The following is a 19,190-nucleotide window of genomic DNA, read 5'->3' as shown; positions in this document are numbered from 1 at the left end:
GTTCAGGTGAACGTTAGTGCCAGTAATGTAGGATATAGGTAGAAGAAAACTGTCACAACCTGCTTTTACTTACATTGTTTGGTTGGTTGCCCCCCCCCCCAAGGATGAAATTCATTGAGCAGAAGTAGGGATATAAAAACCAGAGGTGGGGTTGACTCCCCCATCCCTCCCAATAAATCGCACCCTGTGTGTAAATAATAAGTTGATGCAGAATATTGTTAAAATTGCACTTTAAAAAAATGTCAGGTTAACTGAACACTTCATAATTCAGTTGAATCCATTCAAAAGCAACAAATAAAGAGATGAACAGCATTTTCAGTAGAAACAAAGGGGAAGAAAAACTGAAAATATGAGAAGTATCTAAGCCCTGAGATGTTTAAAGGAAAGTATCAGTACCTCAAATATACATTTTCTATAACTGACTGTAAACCAGTGTTTTTCAACCTTGGGGTCGGGACCCCATGTGGGGTCACCTGGAATTTCTAGTAAGTGATAAAAATGAAAATAATAAAAATAAAAAACTTACTAATAAAAAATATATGGTGAGTTCAGAGAGACAATCCTAATACATAAAAGACATGACAAACTGTGAAGCTGAAACTGAAGCACTGTGGTTCTGTTTATCTGTCAAATGTTCATTGTGGTCAGTTTCAGATGCTGCAGCTCTTTCATAATTATTAAAAATAATTATGAAATAATATTATTATTACTATTAAATAATTATTATTAAAAATCATAATAATTTAATAGTAAGTATCAATCATATTATGGCATACAGTATAGATATGATAAGACCAGGAAGGTTATTATTGTTATTAATTATATAAGGAGAAGGGGTGGGAGTTTATAAGTTGTACTTCTTCTCACTCCTTTTCAAATATGTATTATTTGTCTTATGTTTAAGTGTTTTGTTTATTTATTTTCTTCTGTTTGACATTCATATTCAAAATAAATACATCAATCAATCAATCAATCAATCAATAATTCATAGTTTGAGTTCTTGTTTGTTCAGTATTAATTGTCAGCCTTGTAAATCCAAGCTGGACTGACTGTACATATCCTGACCAAGAAAAATCAAATTCTCACTTTGTGCAGTAATCTACACCTGGATTTTCTGCCTCCGTCCGTAATAATATACATTATATAGACTAAATGTCATCTGAAATTAACATTTATTTGCAACATAGTATAGCAAACTATTACATGATCAAAAACACATGAATTTCAGCAAAAAAAAACCAAAAAAAAGTCTCTGTTTTGAATTTCTGGGGTTACCAGAAATTTGTGATGTTAAAATGGGATCATGTTTGTTCGTTAGGTGCCTAGTTTTATTTAAATGCAAGGATGCTCTCCCTCCCATATATGGACATTGGATCATAGAGGTTATGCACCATATTCATCTAGAAAAAAATTAGATATACCATTAGGGGTTCCACCAGAAAATGCTATGCCATTTGGAAGCCATTTATCAGCTTTGTAGAAAGTATGGAAGTTACCAACATATCTGTGTAACTCAATTATCTGTGTACCTTTTTGATTTGTTATAATATATATATATTTGATTTGTTTATTTATGTTTACTTTATTCATTTTTTTTATTGTCTTTCCCCTTATTTATTTATTTATTTAAGTATATGTGAACTTACGTATGTGCATGTGTGTACATCTGTATATATATGTGTATACATGTGTATGCATATGTATATATGTCTCTACATGTATGTGTTTGAAGGGGGTTTGTATATTTCGATATGTAAGTGTATTATGTCTGGATGTAGATGGATTGGTCCGGGGTCCAGTGCTTGGGGTGGGTGGGAGGGTAGGTGGATGAGAATTGGATGCAGCGGTTTCATGTTTAAGTTGTATGTTTTTGTGGATTTGAAAACTGAAAATAAAAAAAGACCTTGATTAAAAAAAAAAAAAAAAAAAAAAATGGGATCATGAGCCAAAAAAGGTTGGGAACCACTGCTATAAACAATAAATAAATAAATGAAGTTACTCTTCTGCTTCTTTATGTTCCTGAATGCAGCGTGGTCATGACTGAGTGACTGATGAAAAGAAGCATTTGGCGTCTCTACTTTTAATTAATCCTTTGCCATTTAAATTGGCACAGAGTTAAAATTCACAGTGAAACACTTTTGAGTCCTTGGCTCTGCATATTGAGATTTAATTCAACAAATGAAATGATTTCAGCCCCTGGAGAAGCCCTTCCTCAGAAAAAAATAAAATAAAATGTTTGCATAACTAAGACTGTAATAGCCCTCCTGAATCAGAAGAGTCCTCTGCAGTCTGAAAGTGAAACTACTCATTTAGGTTCTTTTTTTGAGCCGTTCTCTGCCTCTCTAAATGTGCTTTTGTCTCTGTCTGCTTCCCTGTGGTTTTGTGGTGTCCACCAGCTGCTCCTGACCTGGTGTTGAACCCTCAGGTGGTGGAGCAGACCACCTACATGGAGGACAGGCCTATGTTTATGCTGCAGTGTGCTTACGAGGAGAACTGCCTGTCCTCCACCTCCGGCCAGGTGCCTGCCAACTCCTACCGCCGCCTGCTGCGCTTCTCCTCCCAGATCCACAACAACGGACAGTCGGACTTCAGACCCAAAGCCAGCCGGGAGTCCTGGGTGTGGCACGACTGTCACAGGTCAGAGCTTTAGACCACAGGTGTCAAACATGCGACCCGGGGGCCAAATCCGGCCCGCCAAAGAGTCCAATCCGGCCCTTGGGATGAAGATGTGAAATGCAAAAATTACACAATGATTAGGGCTGGGTATCATGGCCAATTTCCATAATCGATTCGATTTCGATTCATAAGGTTCTGAATCGATTAATCACAATTCGATTCAGCATTAATTGATTGATTCAGAGTAATTTAGTGATACCAAAGTACAATTTTGAGTTGTAACCTGATTATTTCAGTACCGCAGTCATGCAACACATCAATACTGGTATCAATATTGATATTAGAAAGGAAATATGAATGAATGAATGAATGTTTATTTCAGTTAAATACAAAATACAAAACACATACATATTAAAAAAAACAACAAAACAAAACACCTACATATTAAAAAAACAAACATAAAATTAACACATTTTGTAACTGAAAAAGGAAGAAGCTGAAGTCGGAGGCTTATTTCTGCTTCTCCTATTTACATCCTTAGTCCAAGTCCACACCTGAAGTTGCAGCAGATAAATACTTAAACTTAAATTATACTACATTCAGTGTAATAAGTTATATTGTAATCATATTACTTTCATAGCCCTTCATAATTTGACCAATTAAATTCTTTTTGAAACTCAACAGCGAGCTACACAATTTCACTTCATCCTTCAGTTCGTTCCATAGCTTGACACCAATAACTGAAACACTGTGATATTTAACGTTTGTTCTTACTTTACATTTTTCAAACACAAACATCCCTCTTAAATTATAATGTCCTTCTCTTAACTTAAAAATTTTCTGAATACAAAAAGGAAGGTTTTTACTTTTAACGCGAAACATAAATTCCATTGTTTTTAAATATACAATGTCAAAAAATTTTAGTAAACCAGATTCTACAAAAAGTGGATTACTTGGTTGGAGATAACCAGCTTTGTTTATGACTAATAACTTTTTTTTTGGAGTTTAATTATTGGGTCTAAATTAGTTTTATACACATTGCCCCATATTTCCACACAGTATGACATTGAAATAAATATGACATTTCAGCAGTAAATTGCTGAATGTGCTCTGAAATAATGAATGGGACAGAAACATTGCCATGTTTTTACAGTGGCTCAGAACGGACTTCGTTAACTTTATTCTGTTTTATGGCTGGAGGCTACTACTCAGTGGGGTTGGGGGTGGGGGGTGCTCCATGAATGTTGGTCGGGGGTGGCAGCGTAGCGGTTGGACATTGTCGCTTCACTATTCCTCTAAGCCCATACTCAGCCATAGGTGATAGTATGGATCCAAGTTTTTATTTTATTCCAAGAGCAACCGGCTTCCGTGACTCGCCGGGCGGCCAGTTCCTTCACACTGCGGGTTCGAGTTTGAGGCCGGAGGACCTCCAGCGGAAGGGGGTTTCCTCACCGTGTCTTTTCCGCATCTTTCTCGCAAGCAAAACAAAGTCTTCCCCTGGGAATCGCAAGACGGAGCCGCCCGCAGTTCCACGTGCTCCCAGTCGTGCTCAGAAAAATCGATCTCATCCACTATTAATCGATTACGCAAAATTAAAATGAGATCGATCTACGATTGATTAAATCGATTTTTTTTACCCAGCCCTAACTAAGATATTAATAATCCTTTTCGTTCAGGTTCCACATTCAGACCAATTCAATCTCAAGTGGGTCAGACCAGTAAAATACTATCATAATAATCTATAAATATTCACAACTCCAAATTTTTCTCTTTGTAAATGTAAATATTTTCATGTATTTACACTAAAACAAAGTATAATTTCACAAAAAATGTGAATAACCTGAACAAATACGAACAACCTGAAATGTTTTAAGAGAAGTAAATACAATTTTAACAGAGCTGTTGACTCTAGTTACAGTCCTGACAGTGAAAATATAATGTAATTATGTATAATAAAGGTTAAGAGCTAAATAATTTTTTCAGACCAAGTTTTAACATAAGAAACGTTAGATCTTCATCTAGAATCTCCTGTGATGTGATACTTCGACATAATTGAAGACGACATTTGAATGATTTAGAAAAACTACACCTCAAATAAGATAGAATTAAGGCAAAGAGATGATTCAGCCCCGTCGTGATGACCTGTTTCAGGAGCACGTTTTCCTTTTCATACATTCTGCTGCCCTGTAATTGAAAGAATGCTCTGAGGGAAGCCAACTGGGTATAACTGCAAAAAAAAAATCCCACATTTTTGTGGTTCCTGAAGTGGTTAGAGGATCATTTCACTGTTGGCAGCTGGACTCGGTGACTGGCTTTAAGGATGTCAAAGCTCTGTTGAGTGGCAGAACCTGAAGGGCCTTCTTCACCACAGCCTAAACGACACTGAACAGATAAATGCTACTGTTGAGGACCGGCGTCTGGTAGTTTTTAACTCGCCGGTTGATACATGATGAGATACTGTGAAGGCGCTGTGTCTTCAGTGTCGTTGTCATCTTCGTTAGCAGTTTTTTCAAATATCTCTGACAAATACTGGTCGGATTCATTTCAAATGTTATATGTATCTTCCTTGGGACAGTGTCTACAAAGTTTGGTCACAGTTTTGAGAGATTTTGAGAGTTGTTAATTGTTGATGAATTTTTGAAATATTAAAAGTTTGCCTTTACTTATAATTGGCCATATTTTGATGGTTTATAACAAAAAAATAGTCACAGAAATCAACATAAACTTACACAAAAAGTAAGGAAACTTGTGATTGGTAGATTATTTCTTTGTTGTAACAGTGATTCATGGCGATAAATCTTATACCATTGGAAAGCCTGTTTATTTCCCTGTGAAATAGTGCCACATCTTTAAGGAACATGCATTTGTGGGATGAGCAGCAGAGTGGAGTATGTGGGTTGTACCAATGAAATCTTTGCCAAATCATCTCTGCCAAACAGCTAATTTTGCTGTTGTTATTGACTCTTGTTTGGAGCTTCTGGTACCCCCTGGTGCTGTCAGGTTGGCACCTAATTGTCAGCACCTGTGAGTGTGGGTCCTGCTACAGTGGTCAGTGGGTGTCTGCTCCAAGAATCGACATGCCAAGTTTGACTGATCTGGATAGGACCTGTGTGATACGGCAACTTCAAGCTGGTGTTCTGCACAACCACGTTGCAGCTAGGGATGGGAATTGAGAACCGGTTCTTTTTGAGAACCAGATCCCAGTAGCTGGATTCCTTGGAATCGTTTGCCTGCCTGCTTAACGATTCTGCTTATCGATTCCACCTTTGTTGCGCATGCGCGATGACGTCACACGTACGCTGCGTGGTCAGAATGTAGCCAACATGGCGTTGAGGCAGAAACGGTCTAAAAAGATGACACCAGGTCCACTTGTAACACTGTCAAAGCTTCCATGTCTTCAAAAGGTTGGAATCCCTCCAATATGCTCAAACATTTGTCCACAGCATGTGGTTCATTTACAGAAATGTCACATATTTGATACGCTACTTAGCGACGCTTGTGAATCTAGCAGCGGAGTGAACACCAGGCCGTTATCCAGGCCCAGTTCTGGTTCTGGTGCGGGCAATAAATGTCGTACCCCCTCAAATACAAGTTTCCGAAGGTAGGGGAAAGGAAACAATGGGAGACGGGCCAAGTTGAACTGGTTCCTCATAGTGGAAATGTGGCAATAGAGGAATTAGTAAAGGGTTTTTAGTTTCACTTTCACTGTATATTTTCTGTGCAGAGATGGAAATATAAAAGACAGTTATTGCAAACACACCCATTTGTACTCTTTTATTCCCTCACCTAATAAGAATCGATAAGAGAATCGATAAGAGAATCGACAAGGAATCGGTTCGATAAGCAGAATCAATAATGGAATCAGAATCGTTAAATTCTTATCAATTCCCATCCCTAGTTGCAGCATTGTTTGGAGTGTCAGCACTTTGGTACCGTAGGCTGTCTTCTACAGACTTGTAGTCAAGGTTTGCAGGACGATATGGCCGACGGCTCTCTGCCCAGACAATCCACAACAGACTGTATGCAGCCGGTGTCATAGGGCTGACAGGAGGTCTGCCATGACTGTCCTTCACTATCAGGCCTGTTTGTGCCAGTGTCGGCAACACGTACAATGGAACCTGAACATGTGGAGGAACGTTATGTTCATCGATGAGTTCAAATTCTGCCCATAGCAGTTGGATTGTAGGGTTAAAGTGTGGAGAAGACGCGGAGAAAGCTACGTTGATTGCTGCACCGATAGAGTAACATCTTTTGATGGAGGCAGTGTGATGGTGTGGGGGGGGCATCTCCCTCACTGGGAAAATGAGGCTTGTCATAATTAGAGACAATCTCAATGTGGAGAGATCCGAGATGAGAGTCTGCAACCAGTGGCAGTCCTATATCTCCACAGTCTGGGACCGAACTTTATCCTCCAAGATGACAAGGCTCACCCCTACAGAGCAGGGTTTATCAGAGCCTACCTCCAGAGTTTGGGAGTAGAGGGGATGGAATGGCCTGCCAGCAGTCCTGACCTCAACCCCATTGAACACTTGTGTCATCAGCTGGGGCATGCTGTCCATGCCAGAGTGACCAACACAACCTCGTTGGCTTACTTGCGACAAATGCTGGTTGAAGAATGGGATGCCATCCCACAGCAGAGTGTGACCAGGCGGGTGACCAGGCTGGTGACCAGGCTGGTGACCAGGCTGGTGACCAGCATGAGGCTGTTGTGGCTGTGTATGGTTCTTCCACACACTACTGAGGCTCCTGTTTGTTAAATGGATAAATTGTTAAATTAAATTGCCAATATGTCTTGTTTCTTCAAACTTCATCCAATCCACTAAACAAGAGTCAATGGCAGAATAAGCTGTTTGGCACTGGCAGAGAACATTTGGCAAATTTTTCATGCAACCCACATGTGGCACCATTTCAAAAGGAAATAAACAGGCTTTCCAACAGTAGAAGATTTATTGCCAAGGAGCATTGTTACAACAAAGGAATAATCTACCAAACACAAATTTCCTTATTTTTTGTGCTAAGTATAGTTACTATTGAGCACTGACAGGAAGTCATATATGGACTTTCATTTGGGTCCATGACCTTTGACCTTGACTGACTTTGAAGGGTCAAACTTAAGAATACCAATGTCTTCTTCTCCAAAACTACTGGTCAAATTTCAGAAGATATATATAAAATTTTTCAAATTTTATATTTATCTTCCTTGGGACGTCTACAAAGTTTGTTCACAGTTTTGAGAAATTTTTATTTTTACATTTTTGACCATTTTTTGAATTTTACAAAATTAGCCATTACTTATAAATGGTTCCTACTTTAATGGTTTATAAAAAAGAAATAGTTATGCCGCATTTCCACCGCGTGGTATCGGCTTGACTCGACTCCACTCTGCTCAGCCTTTTTGCGTTTCCATTATGAAAAAGGACCTGGAATCTGGTACCCGGTACTACTTTTTTGGTGTCACCTCCACCTAGGTTCCAAGCGATACTAAATTGCGACGTATAAACACCGCAGACCACTGATTGGTCCGACAGTTTTACTCTGTGGCCCGCCGTTTTACAAAAAAACAGATTCGGAAGTGGACAGTAAATATAGTGGTACATTAATCCACATGATAACAGCCCAAAACTACACCATGGTCGGTCGAGGAGATTCAGTCTTTAATGGCTGACATAAAAATTCAGACAAGACAACACGCAATGAGCGAGTTTTCAGCAACTCTCCGAGCAGACGACATGGAAATAACGCACTGCATCGCTATGACGTCCAGGTACTGTAAAGTCAGTGGTATCCTGTAATGGAAACGGTCTCCAGGAATACCGAGTCGAGTCGAGTCGAGCTGGTTCCAAGTAGTGGAAACGCGACATTACAGGTATCAATATAGTTACTATTGAGTACTGATAGAGGTCATATATGGACTTTGATTTAATTAGTTGAGTTCTCCTCCAGTGAAAGTACCACCCACTTCTATTGGGAGGTTGATCTCTCGCATCCAGACCACAGGACTCTAACATAGAACAGAACCTGACAACCTCACAAATTCAACTTGTCATTGATTCTTGAACTATTGGTCCTATTTTTTGTTCTACATCAGGGGTGTCAAACATGCGGCCCGGGGTCCAAATGCGGCCCGCCAAAGGTTCCAATTCAGCCCCTGGGATGTTTTTGCCAAGTGCAAAAATTCCACAGTCTTGAAATGAATTAAGCAAAAAAAAATTTAGCTTGAATTAAGGAAAAAATCTTGAATTAAGCCAAAAAAAAAAAAAAATCTTCAGTTAAGTAAAAAAATAAACTTCAATTAAGCCAAAAAAAAATCTTCACTTAAGTAAAAAAAATCTTCAAATAAGCCAAAAAAAAAAAGTCAAATTTAGCAAAAAATCTTGAATCAAGCAAAAAAAAAAAAAACCTCAATTAAGTAAAAAAAAAAATCTTGAATTAAGCCAAAAAAATCTTCAATTAAGTAAAAAAAAAAATCTTGAATTAAGCCAAAAAAAATCTTCAGTTACGTAAAAAAATATCTTCAATAAAGCCAAAAAAAAAAAAAAAAATCTTCAATTAAGTAAAAAAAAATCTTGAATTAAGCTCAAAAAAATCTTCAATTAAGTTAAGAAAAATCTTCAATTAAGTAAAAAAAAATCAGGAATTAAGCAAAAAAAAAAAAAAATCTAGAATTAACAACTTATTTTTTTTTCTTTGTTTTAATGCAAACAATAACATTAAATTATGAAAATATTTACATTTACAAACTATCCTGTAACACTAAAATGTGAATAACCTGAACAAATATAAACAACCTGAAATGTCTAAAGAAAATTAAGCACAATCTTAACAATTTTTCTGCCTGTTCCTCAGTGTTTAGTGTCTTTGTAGATCTGATCCATAATGCACATGTAGAAATGATAAGTTGAGGAATAATATTGTTAAAATTGCACTAAATTTTCTTACATTTTTTAATTGAAATTTCAGGTTTTTTCAGGTTTTTTTTTTTGTTAGATAGTTTATAAAAGTAAGTATTTTCATAATTTAATGTTTTTTTAACACTAAAACAAAGACAAAAATTTGGAGTTGTCATTATTTATAGGTTATTCTGTTATTATTTTACTGGTCCGGCCCACTGCAGATCAAATTTAGCTGAATATGGCCCCTGAACTAAAATGAGTTTGACACCCCTGTTCTACATTATATAAAACTGTATTTCTCTGTGTGTGTGTGTGTGTGTGTGTGTGTGTGTGTGTGTTTGTGTTTGTTTGTGTGTGTTTGTGTTTGTGTTTGTGTAGGCATTATCACAGCATGGAAGTGTTCACACTCTATGACTTGTTTAGTCTCAATGGCACCAAAGTGGCAGAAGGACACAAAGCAAGTTTTTGCCTGGAAGATTCAGAGTGTGATGAAGGTAAGAGCCACAGAAAAGAGAAAGAAAAGTATTGTGATATTGTCATCTCTTTTTTTTTTTATTAAAGTGATTTTAAGTTCACATCATACGCTTTTAACATTAGTTATAAACTAGTGTTGGGCAGCAATTAAAATTTTTAATCACAATTAATCGCGTGGAGTTCTGTGATTAATCGCATAGTTATATGGGGGGGGGGGGGGTTGCTGGCATCAACAGCGTGTATTGCCTTTAAGTGATATTTCAGACTTGAAGTACTCTGGTGATAAAAATAATTCCACATTGCAGTGCTTCCAAACAACTGTGTCCTTCTCAACCCCACCATCTGAAGACATTTAAAATGAAAATGTCCATGGAAAAGACCGCTACTTTTCTCCATGTTTATGTCCCCACCAGTTTATTTCCGGTTGTGAGTGATTTACAGGAGTCTTAAGCCCACTAATAAGTACTAATACTAATAAAACCAAGAATATCAGATGTTCAGTTGTTCAAAGCAAGCAAAGGGGGCCCTCTAGTGGTGGGAATAAGTTCCACTAACGTATGTTTTTTTCCTTTCGGTGTTACCGTAGTCAGTTCGGACATAAGAAGGAACTAACAGACACGTTTCTTTCACTCTGTTTGTATGGCCCCAAAAACGTTTGCCTGTGAGTATTTTATGTTCGGTTGTTGTAAGAATGAATAGTATAAAATATCTCTGATGTGAACCTTTGTTGCTGGATAAAAAGACGTTGTAAATTTTAAATTAATCTGTAAATGCTAATCATTAGCGTGTCTATGGATTTTCCCATTCAAGTTAGCATCAAGCTAATCACATCATAAATAAGTAAAGGTTAGTTCAAAGGCTGGCATATTACACCTAAACACAACCAATGAATTTACATAAACTTAGCATGAGCCTGCATAAAGAATTAGCAACACATCTGCGACTGCTAGCATAAACGAATTAGCTTAAACATGTTAATAACACATTGTAATAAACACATCCAAAATAACGTCATAAACATGTTTCTAATGGCATGTTTGCATGTGAAATTATTTAGCAAACAACAGAATGATTGATACATACAGGTGTTGCTTTTGCAGGAGTTACACAAAGTTTGATTCAGCATTACTTGGAAAGTTCGCTCACTTTTCTCCTCTCAGACACCGGCGCTTGGTTCTACAGTGCATGTGGAGCACCAAAATAAAAGCATGAGTTTCAAAATAAGAGTCTGTATGTATAAATGAACTAAGACTTGTTTGGAAGGCAGAACGGCATTAACGGGAGATAAAGAAAATTGTCGGCGTTATTTAATGAATGCGTTAACGCGGTAATAACGCGTTAACTTGCCCAGCCCTATTATAAACATTTCTCATTGTGGTGAAATTGTACCATTAATTTGCAGATGCATTAAAAGACACAGTATATAAAATGTAGGAGAATTTAAGAGGATCTAATCACATAAATGGAATATGTTTATGTATTATCTTAAGTCATAAAGTTTTATCTTATGTGATTATATTCAGCTGTTCACCTCAACTGTTACTGTACTGCACTACCGCTGCTGCTGTACACTTTATATTCTATTATAGTTTACTCTTTATACCAAATATTTATTCATATTCTCATTCTACCTCTTTTTTTTTTCTTAAATACATGTCATTTAACATTGTGAGAGAGAAACTATCTCAATTCTCTGTACGTCTTGTGCATCTAGTGCAGGGGTGTCAAACATGCGGCCCGGGGGCTAAAACCGGCCCGTCAAAGGGTCCAATCCGGCCCGTGGGATGAATTAGTGAAATACAAAAATTACACTGAAGATATTAACAATCAAGAATGTCAAAATAAATTTAGTTCATTTTCATCTGAAGTCGGTCAGACTAGCAAAATACTATCATAATAAAGTATAAATAACGAAAACCACATATTTTTCTCTGTTTTAGTGTAAAAAAAAAAAGTAAAATTACACAAAAATGTTAACATTTACAGACTGGCCTTTTACAAAAAATGTGAAAAAACTGAACAAATATGAACAACCTGAAATGTCTCAAGAGATTTAAGAGTAACTGTACCAATATTCTGACTGTTAATAAATGTTTTGTGCATTTGTAGATCCACTGTGATCTGTACGTTGTAGTGAACATGTGAAAATGAGAAGCTGAGGCCAAATAATGGCATAAACTGTTAAAATTGCACTTTTTTTTTAACCCTTTCATCCATGAATTATGAGAACCTTAATCAAGATTTTTTTTTTTTTCCTGAGTGTTTTTATTCCTCTTTAGGCATGAAAATAAAACAATGTGATTGAATTTTTTTTTTTAAATCAACCTGTTTTTCATGGAGTTACAAAAATGTCCACTCAGCTACGCCATGAATTTTATTCTTGAAGCAAAGAAACATGTATTTAAAACCCAATATCATCAAGTGATATAAAAACAGTGAAATGAAACCATGTTTAATGCTGCTAATCTGATGTTTTCTCACATTTTAACATATTCTAATACTGGTTATTACTCACTTCATGGAGATAATATGCAAAAAATAAATATTAACAATTGATTTCCACTCAAGAACCAATCAAGAACAGCGAAGTTACAATAATGGTATGAATTGCAGCTTATGAGATGATGTATGAGTGTCCACTGTGTTGGTTGATATGGAACTAAAACAACAAAACCCATGAATATACAAGAGTAAAGCTGTAGAATAACTCTCCACTGTAGTGACCACTATGCACAAAAGGGTTTAATAAATTTCATTATGGTCATGATTCATGTTTTTCAATATTTTTTTAATGGATAGTTTGTAGATGTAGAAATTTTGATAACATAATCTTACTCTTTTCACTCTAAAACATAGAAATAAGACATACAAATTTTGGAATTGATATGATTTATGTATTATTATGTTATTATTTTAATGATCCGGCCCACTGCAGGTCCTATTGGGCTTTATGTGGCCCCTGAACTAACATGAGTTTGACACCCCTGATCTAGTGAATTGACAATAAAAAAAAAAAAAGTTTGAATATTTATCATAAAAGGTCTTCATTAATATGTAATTACATGAAAATGTGTTTGTTTTTTTTTACTGTAAAATGACCTGTTTATACCTACAGAGGGAGCATTCATGCAGTCTGTCATGCCGCAGAGCCATGTTTCTGCAAATGGACTTAATTTTTTTTCATTTATCGTCTTTATTTTTTTCATTTTACAGCAGGTTGCATCCAGCTTAATTTGCATTATGTCACCTACTCTGTTTGAGTGTGCACCAGAGTTAATATTCCCTTAACTAAAAAGCTATGAATGGTCAAAATAAGCACAAAACAAAGGACTTCCATGTTTTTGCAGCCACTATAATTATTCAGTTAGTTGTAGTGTGCAACTTCACAGCTGGATGTCACTAAATATCACACACTGAACCTTTAAATAAGCTCAGTGGACCCTTCACTGATGCTACATTATATATATATATATATAATTGTGATTTATGTGTTTTGTACAAACTATAATTAAGTCACAAAATAAACTAAATAAATAACCTTCTTTAACCCTATAACGCCAAACATATATTTGATACATGAGTTTTGAAGCCCTCTACATGATCAGTGTGATGTTTTTTTTTTGAGAAACCTGATGTATACAATTAGATACATGCAATACACAGATAATCCACCAGGGGGGAGGAAGTCATTCACCAGAGGCCTTTCCAGTGACACTACAAGACTGTCAGTAATAAGAAAGGAGGCAGAACTTTGACAATTTTGAAAAGGAATTACCAATGTGTTAGACATGTTTGTGTTAAATTATGTTTTTGTTCATTCAAAAATAATATTTGTGCATTGAGACCTGATGTATCAAATATGATACAAAATTGAAACTCATACATGGAAATTGATATTTGAAAAAAATATTTTTTGGGTTGTTTAGAAGGACCAATAAAGGCTCCAGTTTCAAAGAACTGGAATTTTCTGTCAATGAGAATTTTATTTTCCTTATTTTCCACAACAGTCCACTGGATTAAAGTCAACTTGGCCAAAACATGCATAGTGCTCTGAAGCTTTTCAATAGAACTGTTCATATGTCCCGTGACACATAAAAGTGATAAACGCTCTTTGGGCACGGTACACTTTTACCATTTTAACAGAGGTTTATAGACTCTAAATGTGCACTGTGCTGCCTATTCTATCAATATCTCCTACATTTTCTTCACATTATTTCATTTTCTGTCATAAATTCTACTGCTGTCTAAAACATGGAAGTAAAACTGAACCACAATGTGCATATACGAGACAAATAAACATCCATGATAAAAATTACAACACAGGAAAATAGAAATGGACATAGACACTCTAGACCGGTGGTTCCCAACCTTTTTTGGCTCCTGACCCCATTTTAACATCACAAATTTCTGGCGACCCCAGACATTCAAAACGGAGACATTTTTTTGCTAAAATTAATTTGTTTTTGATCATGTAATAGTTTTCTATACTATGTTGCAAGTAGACGTTAATTTTAGACGACATTTAGTCTATATAATGTATATTATTGTGGACGGAGGCAGAAAATCCAGGTGTAGATTACTGCACAAAGTGAGAATTTGATTTTCCTTGGTCAGGATATGTACAGTCAGTCCAGCTTGGATTTACAAGGCTGACAATTAATACTGAACAAACATGAACTCAAACTATGAATTATGAAAGAGCTGCAGCATCTGAAACTGACCACAATGAACATTTGACAGATAAACAGAACCACAGTGCTTCAGTTTCAGCTTCACAGTTTGTCATGTCTTTTATGGACTGGGATTGTCTCTGTCAACTCACCATATATTTTTATTTGTAAGTTTATTTATTTTTATCCATTACTAGAAATTTCAGGCAACCCCATTTGAATTCCAGGCGACCCCACGTAGGGTCCCGACCCCAAGGTTGAAAAACACTGATTTAATGGCTCAGGCTTTACAGGGTTAAAGGCTTTTTTTTTGTTTGTTGTTTGTTTGTTTGTTTTTAACCACAAATTGCTCAACTTTCTGCAAATAGCCTGTGCAGAACAACACAAAAAAAGTTAGTTCCTGGAGAATTTAGTAGAGACAGATCTTCCCCTCAGGAGGAGTAGACCAGATGTTTTACACTGGACACATTTGCCTAATGAAGGCTGATTGTTTTGTTTTTCTGGTTGTGGAATGAAACAATAATTAGTGGAGATGCTTAAGGATGGCTATAATGTGAAAAAGAAACTTCAGACCAATGGTTCTCAGAAGGTGTTTGTGTCATACTATTTTTTTTTCTTGTTGTTGCAGGTATTGAAAAGAGGTATGAATGTGCCAACTTTGGGGATCAGGGTATCACTGTGGGCTGCTGGGATACCTACAGGCACGACATCGACTGCCAGTGGGTGGACATCACTGATGTCAAACCTGGAGATTATATTTTCCAGGTGTGTCCCATGTTCTGCTTTTCTTCTTCTTTGCATCTTTTGTCACGCATACGTCGTATTTACATCCTGAATTGTTCGTGTCTTCTCCCTCTATAGATTGTAATTAATCCAAACTATGAAGTACCAGAATCAGACTACTCCAATAACATTGTGAAATGCAGATGCCGATACGACGGCCATCGAGTGTGGATGTACAGCTGCCATAATGGTAAGACTGTTTGGAATCACTTTTGTTCTTAGAATGTTAGTGATTCAAGAAAGTGACTTAACCCTTTCATGCATAGTGGTCACTACAGTGGACAGCTATTCTACAGCTCTGTTCTCTTGTATATTCGTGGGTTTTGTTATTTTAGTTCCATATCAGCCAACACAGTGGACACTTATGCATCATCCCATACACTGTAATTCATACCATTACTGTAACTTTGCTGTTCTTGATAAACCTGATCTGCAGTAACATGTTTCAGTGTAAACAAATCTGTTATTTGTTAGGGGAAAAAAAGCAGTTTTTTTTTTTTTTTTTCATTTATTTTTTTTTTTTTTGCATATTATCTCCATGAAAAGAGTAATAATTAGTATTAGAATATGTTAAAATGTGAGATTAAAATGTGAGATGTCAGATTTTATTTCATTGTTTTAATATCAATTTCTGATATTGGGTTTTTAAACACGTTTCTTTACTTCAAAAATTAAATGCATGGACATTTTTGTAACTCCATGAAAAAAAACAACAACTTGATCACACTGTTTTTTTCATGCATATGGAGGAATAAAAACACTCAAGAGAAAAATCTAAACTGTTCTCATGATTAGTGCATGAAAGGGTTAAAGGGGGGTTCCATGTAGTATTGATATTTGGAACACAGAACACACTCAGGACCAAAACCACCAACAAATCAACACTATGTATCCACAGACTAGGGATGTCCAATGCCCAATATTAGCATAAAAATGTAATATCGGTTAATATCGTTATCGGTTTTTTTGCCTATCATTAAAACCGATAAAATAATGCCTTGATTTCGCCGGCATTTACCGACGTGTAAATGAAGCATTGTTTGTAGCTGAAAGAAATGTGCAGTTTTCAAAATTGTTCAGTAGAGTTGCCACACTGTAATAGACTCATGGAGGGAGGGAGAGAAAATAAATAAATATGGCATTTTTTCCACAACTTAAGTTGAAGTATGTATTCTTTGCACAGACAGTGTTTACATTTCGAAAGCCTCGTTGCATTTGAGAATGCATCTAATGGGGCATCACAATAAAATTAGGCGTGATGTGTTAATTCTATGGCAGGAGATATGTGATGTTACCTAAAATTAGTTTAATATCCCACATATATCGGCAGCGGTATCGGTTGATATTGAAATCTGAAATTAAGCGTTGGACAATATCAGCATATCGGTTTTTGGCAAAAAAGCCAATATCGGACATCCCTAATCATGACGATGTGACTTACTGCACTAATAAAATCTTGGGAAATAAAAACTAATGCAAATCTAAAACGGTAAAGCAAAGTTAATTTAGCGCATGCATCCCTTCCAACAAAAAGATTTAGAAGTAGTAGTAGTAGTAGTAGTAACTTCCGTCAACACAACAGTCCCAAGATTGTATGAGTGCAATAAGTCGCGGATCTAAAGAAATAATTAGGGAGAATCGGATTTCACAAAATCACTTCCAAAAGACGATAAATCACCTTTAAAAAACTGGCTACGTCTGACCATTGAAATGTAGTGACTATGCTAAGCTAAGCTAGCAGAAGGGCTGCGAGAACCGAATAAACGTTTCTCATGTAAACCTTTATTCGGGTTTAACATTTCCATGTAAACAGAAGAGAAAGTACTTTATTTCCGGATTCATTTCTTCGGGAAAAATAAATCGGATTTTAAAAAACATCATGTAACCGTACCCTGTGTGACTCTGCTGCTGCTTTTCTAGGTGGCTCATTAAGCATCGAAACCGAGCAGACGTTCCCAGGTCTCATCAACAACCAGGTGACCCACAGGTAAAGACGAAGCAGAGGAGAGAAGTCGACCGGCTGCCCCCACCACCACCACCCCAACCACCACCTCCTGCAGAGAGACCATCTGAAGCCCTGTTGAGCTGCATTATGTAATAAAAGTTCAAAATGTAATAAGAATGTCACGTCATCTTGCAATAAAGCCGCATTATGTAATAAACTGACGCATTTTGTAAAAAACTAAGTCAACGCAGTTTGACACATTTTTATTAAAAAAAAAAAAAAAAAAGTAATAACATGGTTCATTATGTAATAACAATTCAAATTAATATAATTTCAGAGCAATTTAGAAGAAATTAGTCACAGGGGCTACAGGTAATGGAATCAGAACTTTAACCACAGTTTAAAGATGAAAATAAAAATGTGTCGAGTGCATTTTGTAAGAAATTTCTCAAATTGTAATAACTTACTACATAATGCGAAAAAATTTACTACATAATGCACTGAGGTAGTTTATTATAAAATGCGTCAGTTTATTACATAATGCGGCTCTATTATACGATGACGTGACATTCTTATTACATTTTGAACTTTTATTACATAATGGGAATTTATTACATAATGCTGCTCAACAAGCCCATCCTCATCTGTGGTGGACTCCTGTTGAGCCGCATTATGTAATAAATTCCCATTATGTAATAAAAGTTCAAAATGTAACAAGAATGTCACATCATCTTGTAATAAAGCCGCATTATGTAATAAACTGACGCATTTTGTAATAAACTATGTCAACGCATTATATAGTGAATTTTTTCACATTATGTAGTAAGTTATTACAATTTGAGAAATTAATGACAAAATGCACTTGACACATTTTTATTAAAAAAAAAAAAAAAATGTAATAACATGGTTCATTATGTAATAACAATCCAAATTAATATAATTTCAGAGCAAATTAGAAGAAATTAGTCACAGGAGCTACAGGTAATGGAATCAGAACTTTAACCACACAGTTTAAAGATGAAAATAAAAATGTGTCGAGTGCATTTTGTAATAAATTTTTCAAATTGTAATAACTTACTACATAATGCGAAAAAATTTACTACATAATGCACTGAGGTAGTTTATTACAAAATGCGCCAGTTTATTACATAATGCAGCTCTATTATTGTTGAGCCGCATTATGTAATAAATTCCCATTATGTAATAAAAGTTCAAAATGTAACAAGAATGTCACGTCATCTTGTAATAAAGCCGCATTATGTAATAAACTGGCGCATTTTGTAATAAACTATGTCAACGCATTATATAGTGAATTTTTTCACATTATGTAGTAAGTTATTACAATTTGAGAAATTAATGACAAAATGCACTTGACACATTTTTATTAAAAAAAAAAAAAAAAAAAGTAATAACATGGTTCATTATGTAATAACAATCCAAATTAATATAATTTCAGAGCAATTTAGAAGAAATTAGTCACAGGAGCTACAGGTAATGGAATCAGAACTTTAACCACACAGTTTAAAGATGAAAATAAAAATGTGTCGAGTGCATTTTGTAATAAATTTCTCAAATTGTAATAACTTACTACATAATGGGAAAAAATTTACTACATAATGCATTGAGGTAGTTTAATACAAAATGCGGCTTTATTACAAGATGATGTGACATTCTTATTACATTTTGAACTTTTATTACATAATGGGAATTTATTACATAATGCGGCTCAACATTTGCCCTGGTCAAACCATCTTTTTATGCTCCTCTTCATCCATGAGGCACCAGCTTTCTTCTACGCCACCCCCCCCC

The 19,190-nt window shown here is 35.8% G+C and overlaps 1 protein-coding gene across 1 annotated transcript in view; it reads left to right on the top strand.

Moving 5' to 3' along the window:
• loxl2b (lysyl oxidase-like 2b) overlaps nt 1–17,634 on the top strand; it is a 138,907-nt gene extending 121,273 nt beyond the window's left edge. The window contains exons 10-14 of the mRNA XM_030144137.1: nt 2,397–2,637; nt 9,888–10,003; nt 15,282–15,418; nt 15,515–15,626; nt 17,357–17,634. Of these exons, the coding sequence (XP_029999997.1) occupies nt 2,397–2,637; nt 9,888–10,003; nt 15,282–15,418; nt 15,515–15,626; nt 17,357–17,427 (677 nt within the window). The 3' untranslated portion in view covers nt 17,428–17,634. The remainder of the gene's footprint in view (nt 1–2,396; nt 2,638–9,887; nt 10,004–15,281; nt 15,419–15,514; nt 15,627–17,356) is intronic.
• The last annotated feature ends 1,556 nt before the right edge of the window (nt 17,635–19,190 follow it).

The sequence above is a fragment of the Sphaeramia orbicularis genome, chromosome 9 (genome assembly GCF_902148855.1).
Source record: "Sphaeramia orbicularis chromosome 9, fSphaOr1.1, whole genome shotgun sequence".
Lineage (NCBI taxonomy): Eukaryota > Metazoa > Chordata > Actinopteri > Kurtiformes > Apogonidae > Sphaeramia > Sphaeramia orbicularis.
The sequence above is the reverse complement of the archived record's forward strand: the minus strand, read 5'-3'. Positions and strand labels throughout refer to the sequence as shown.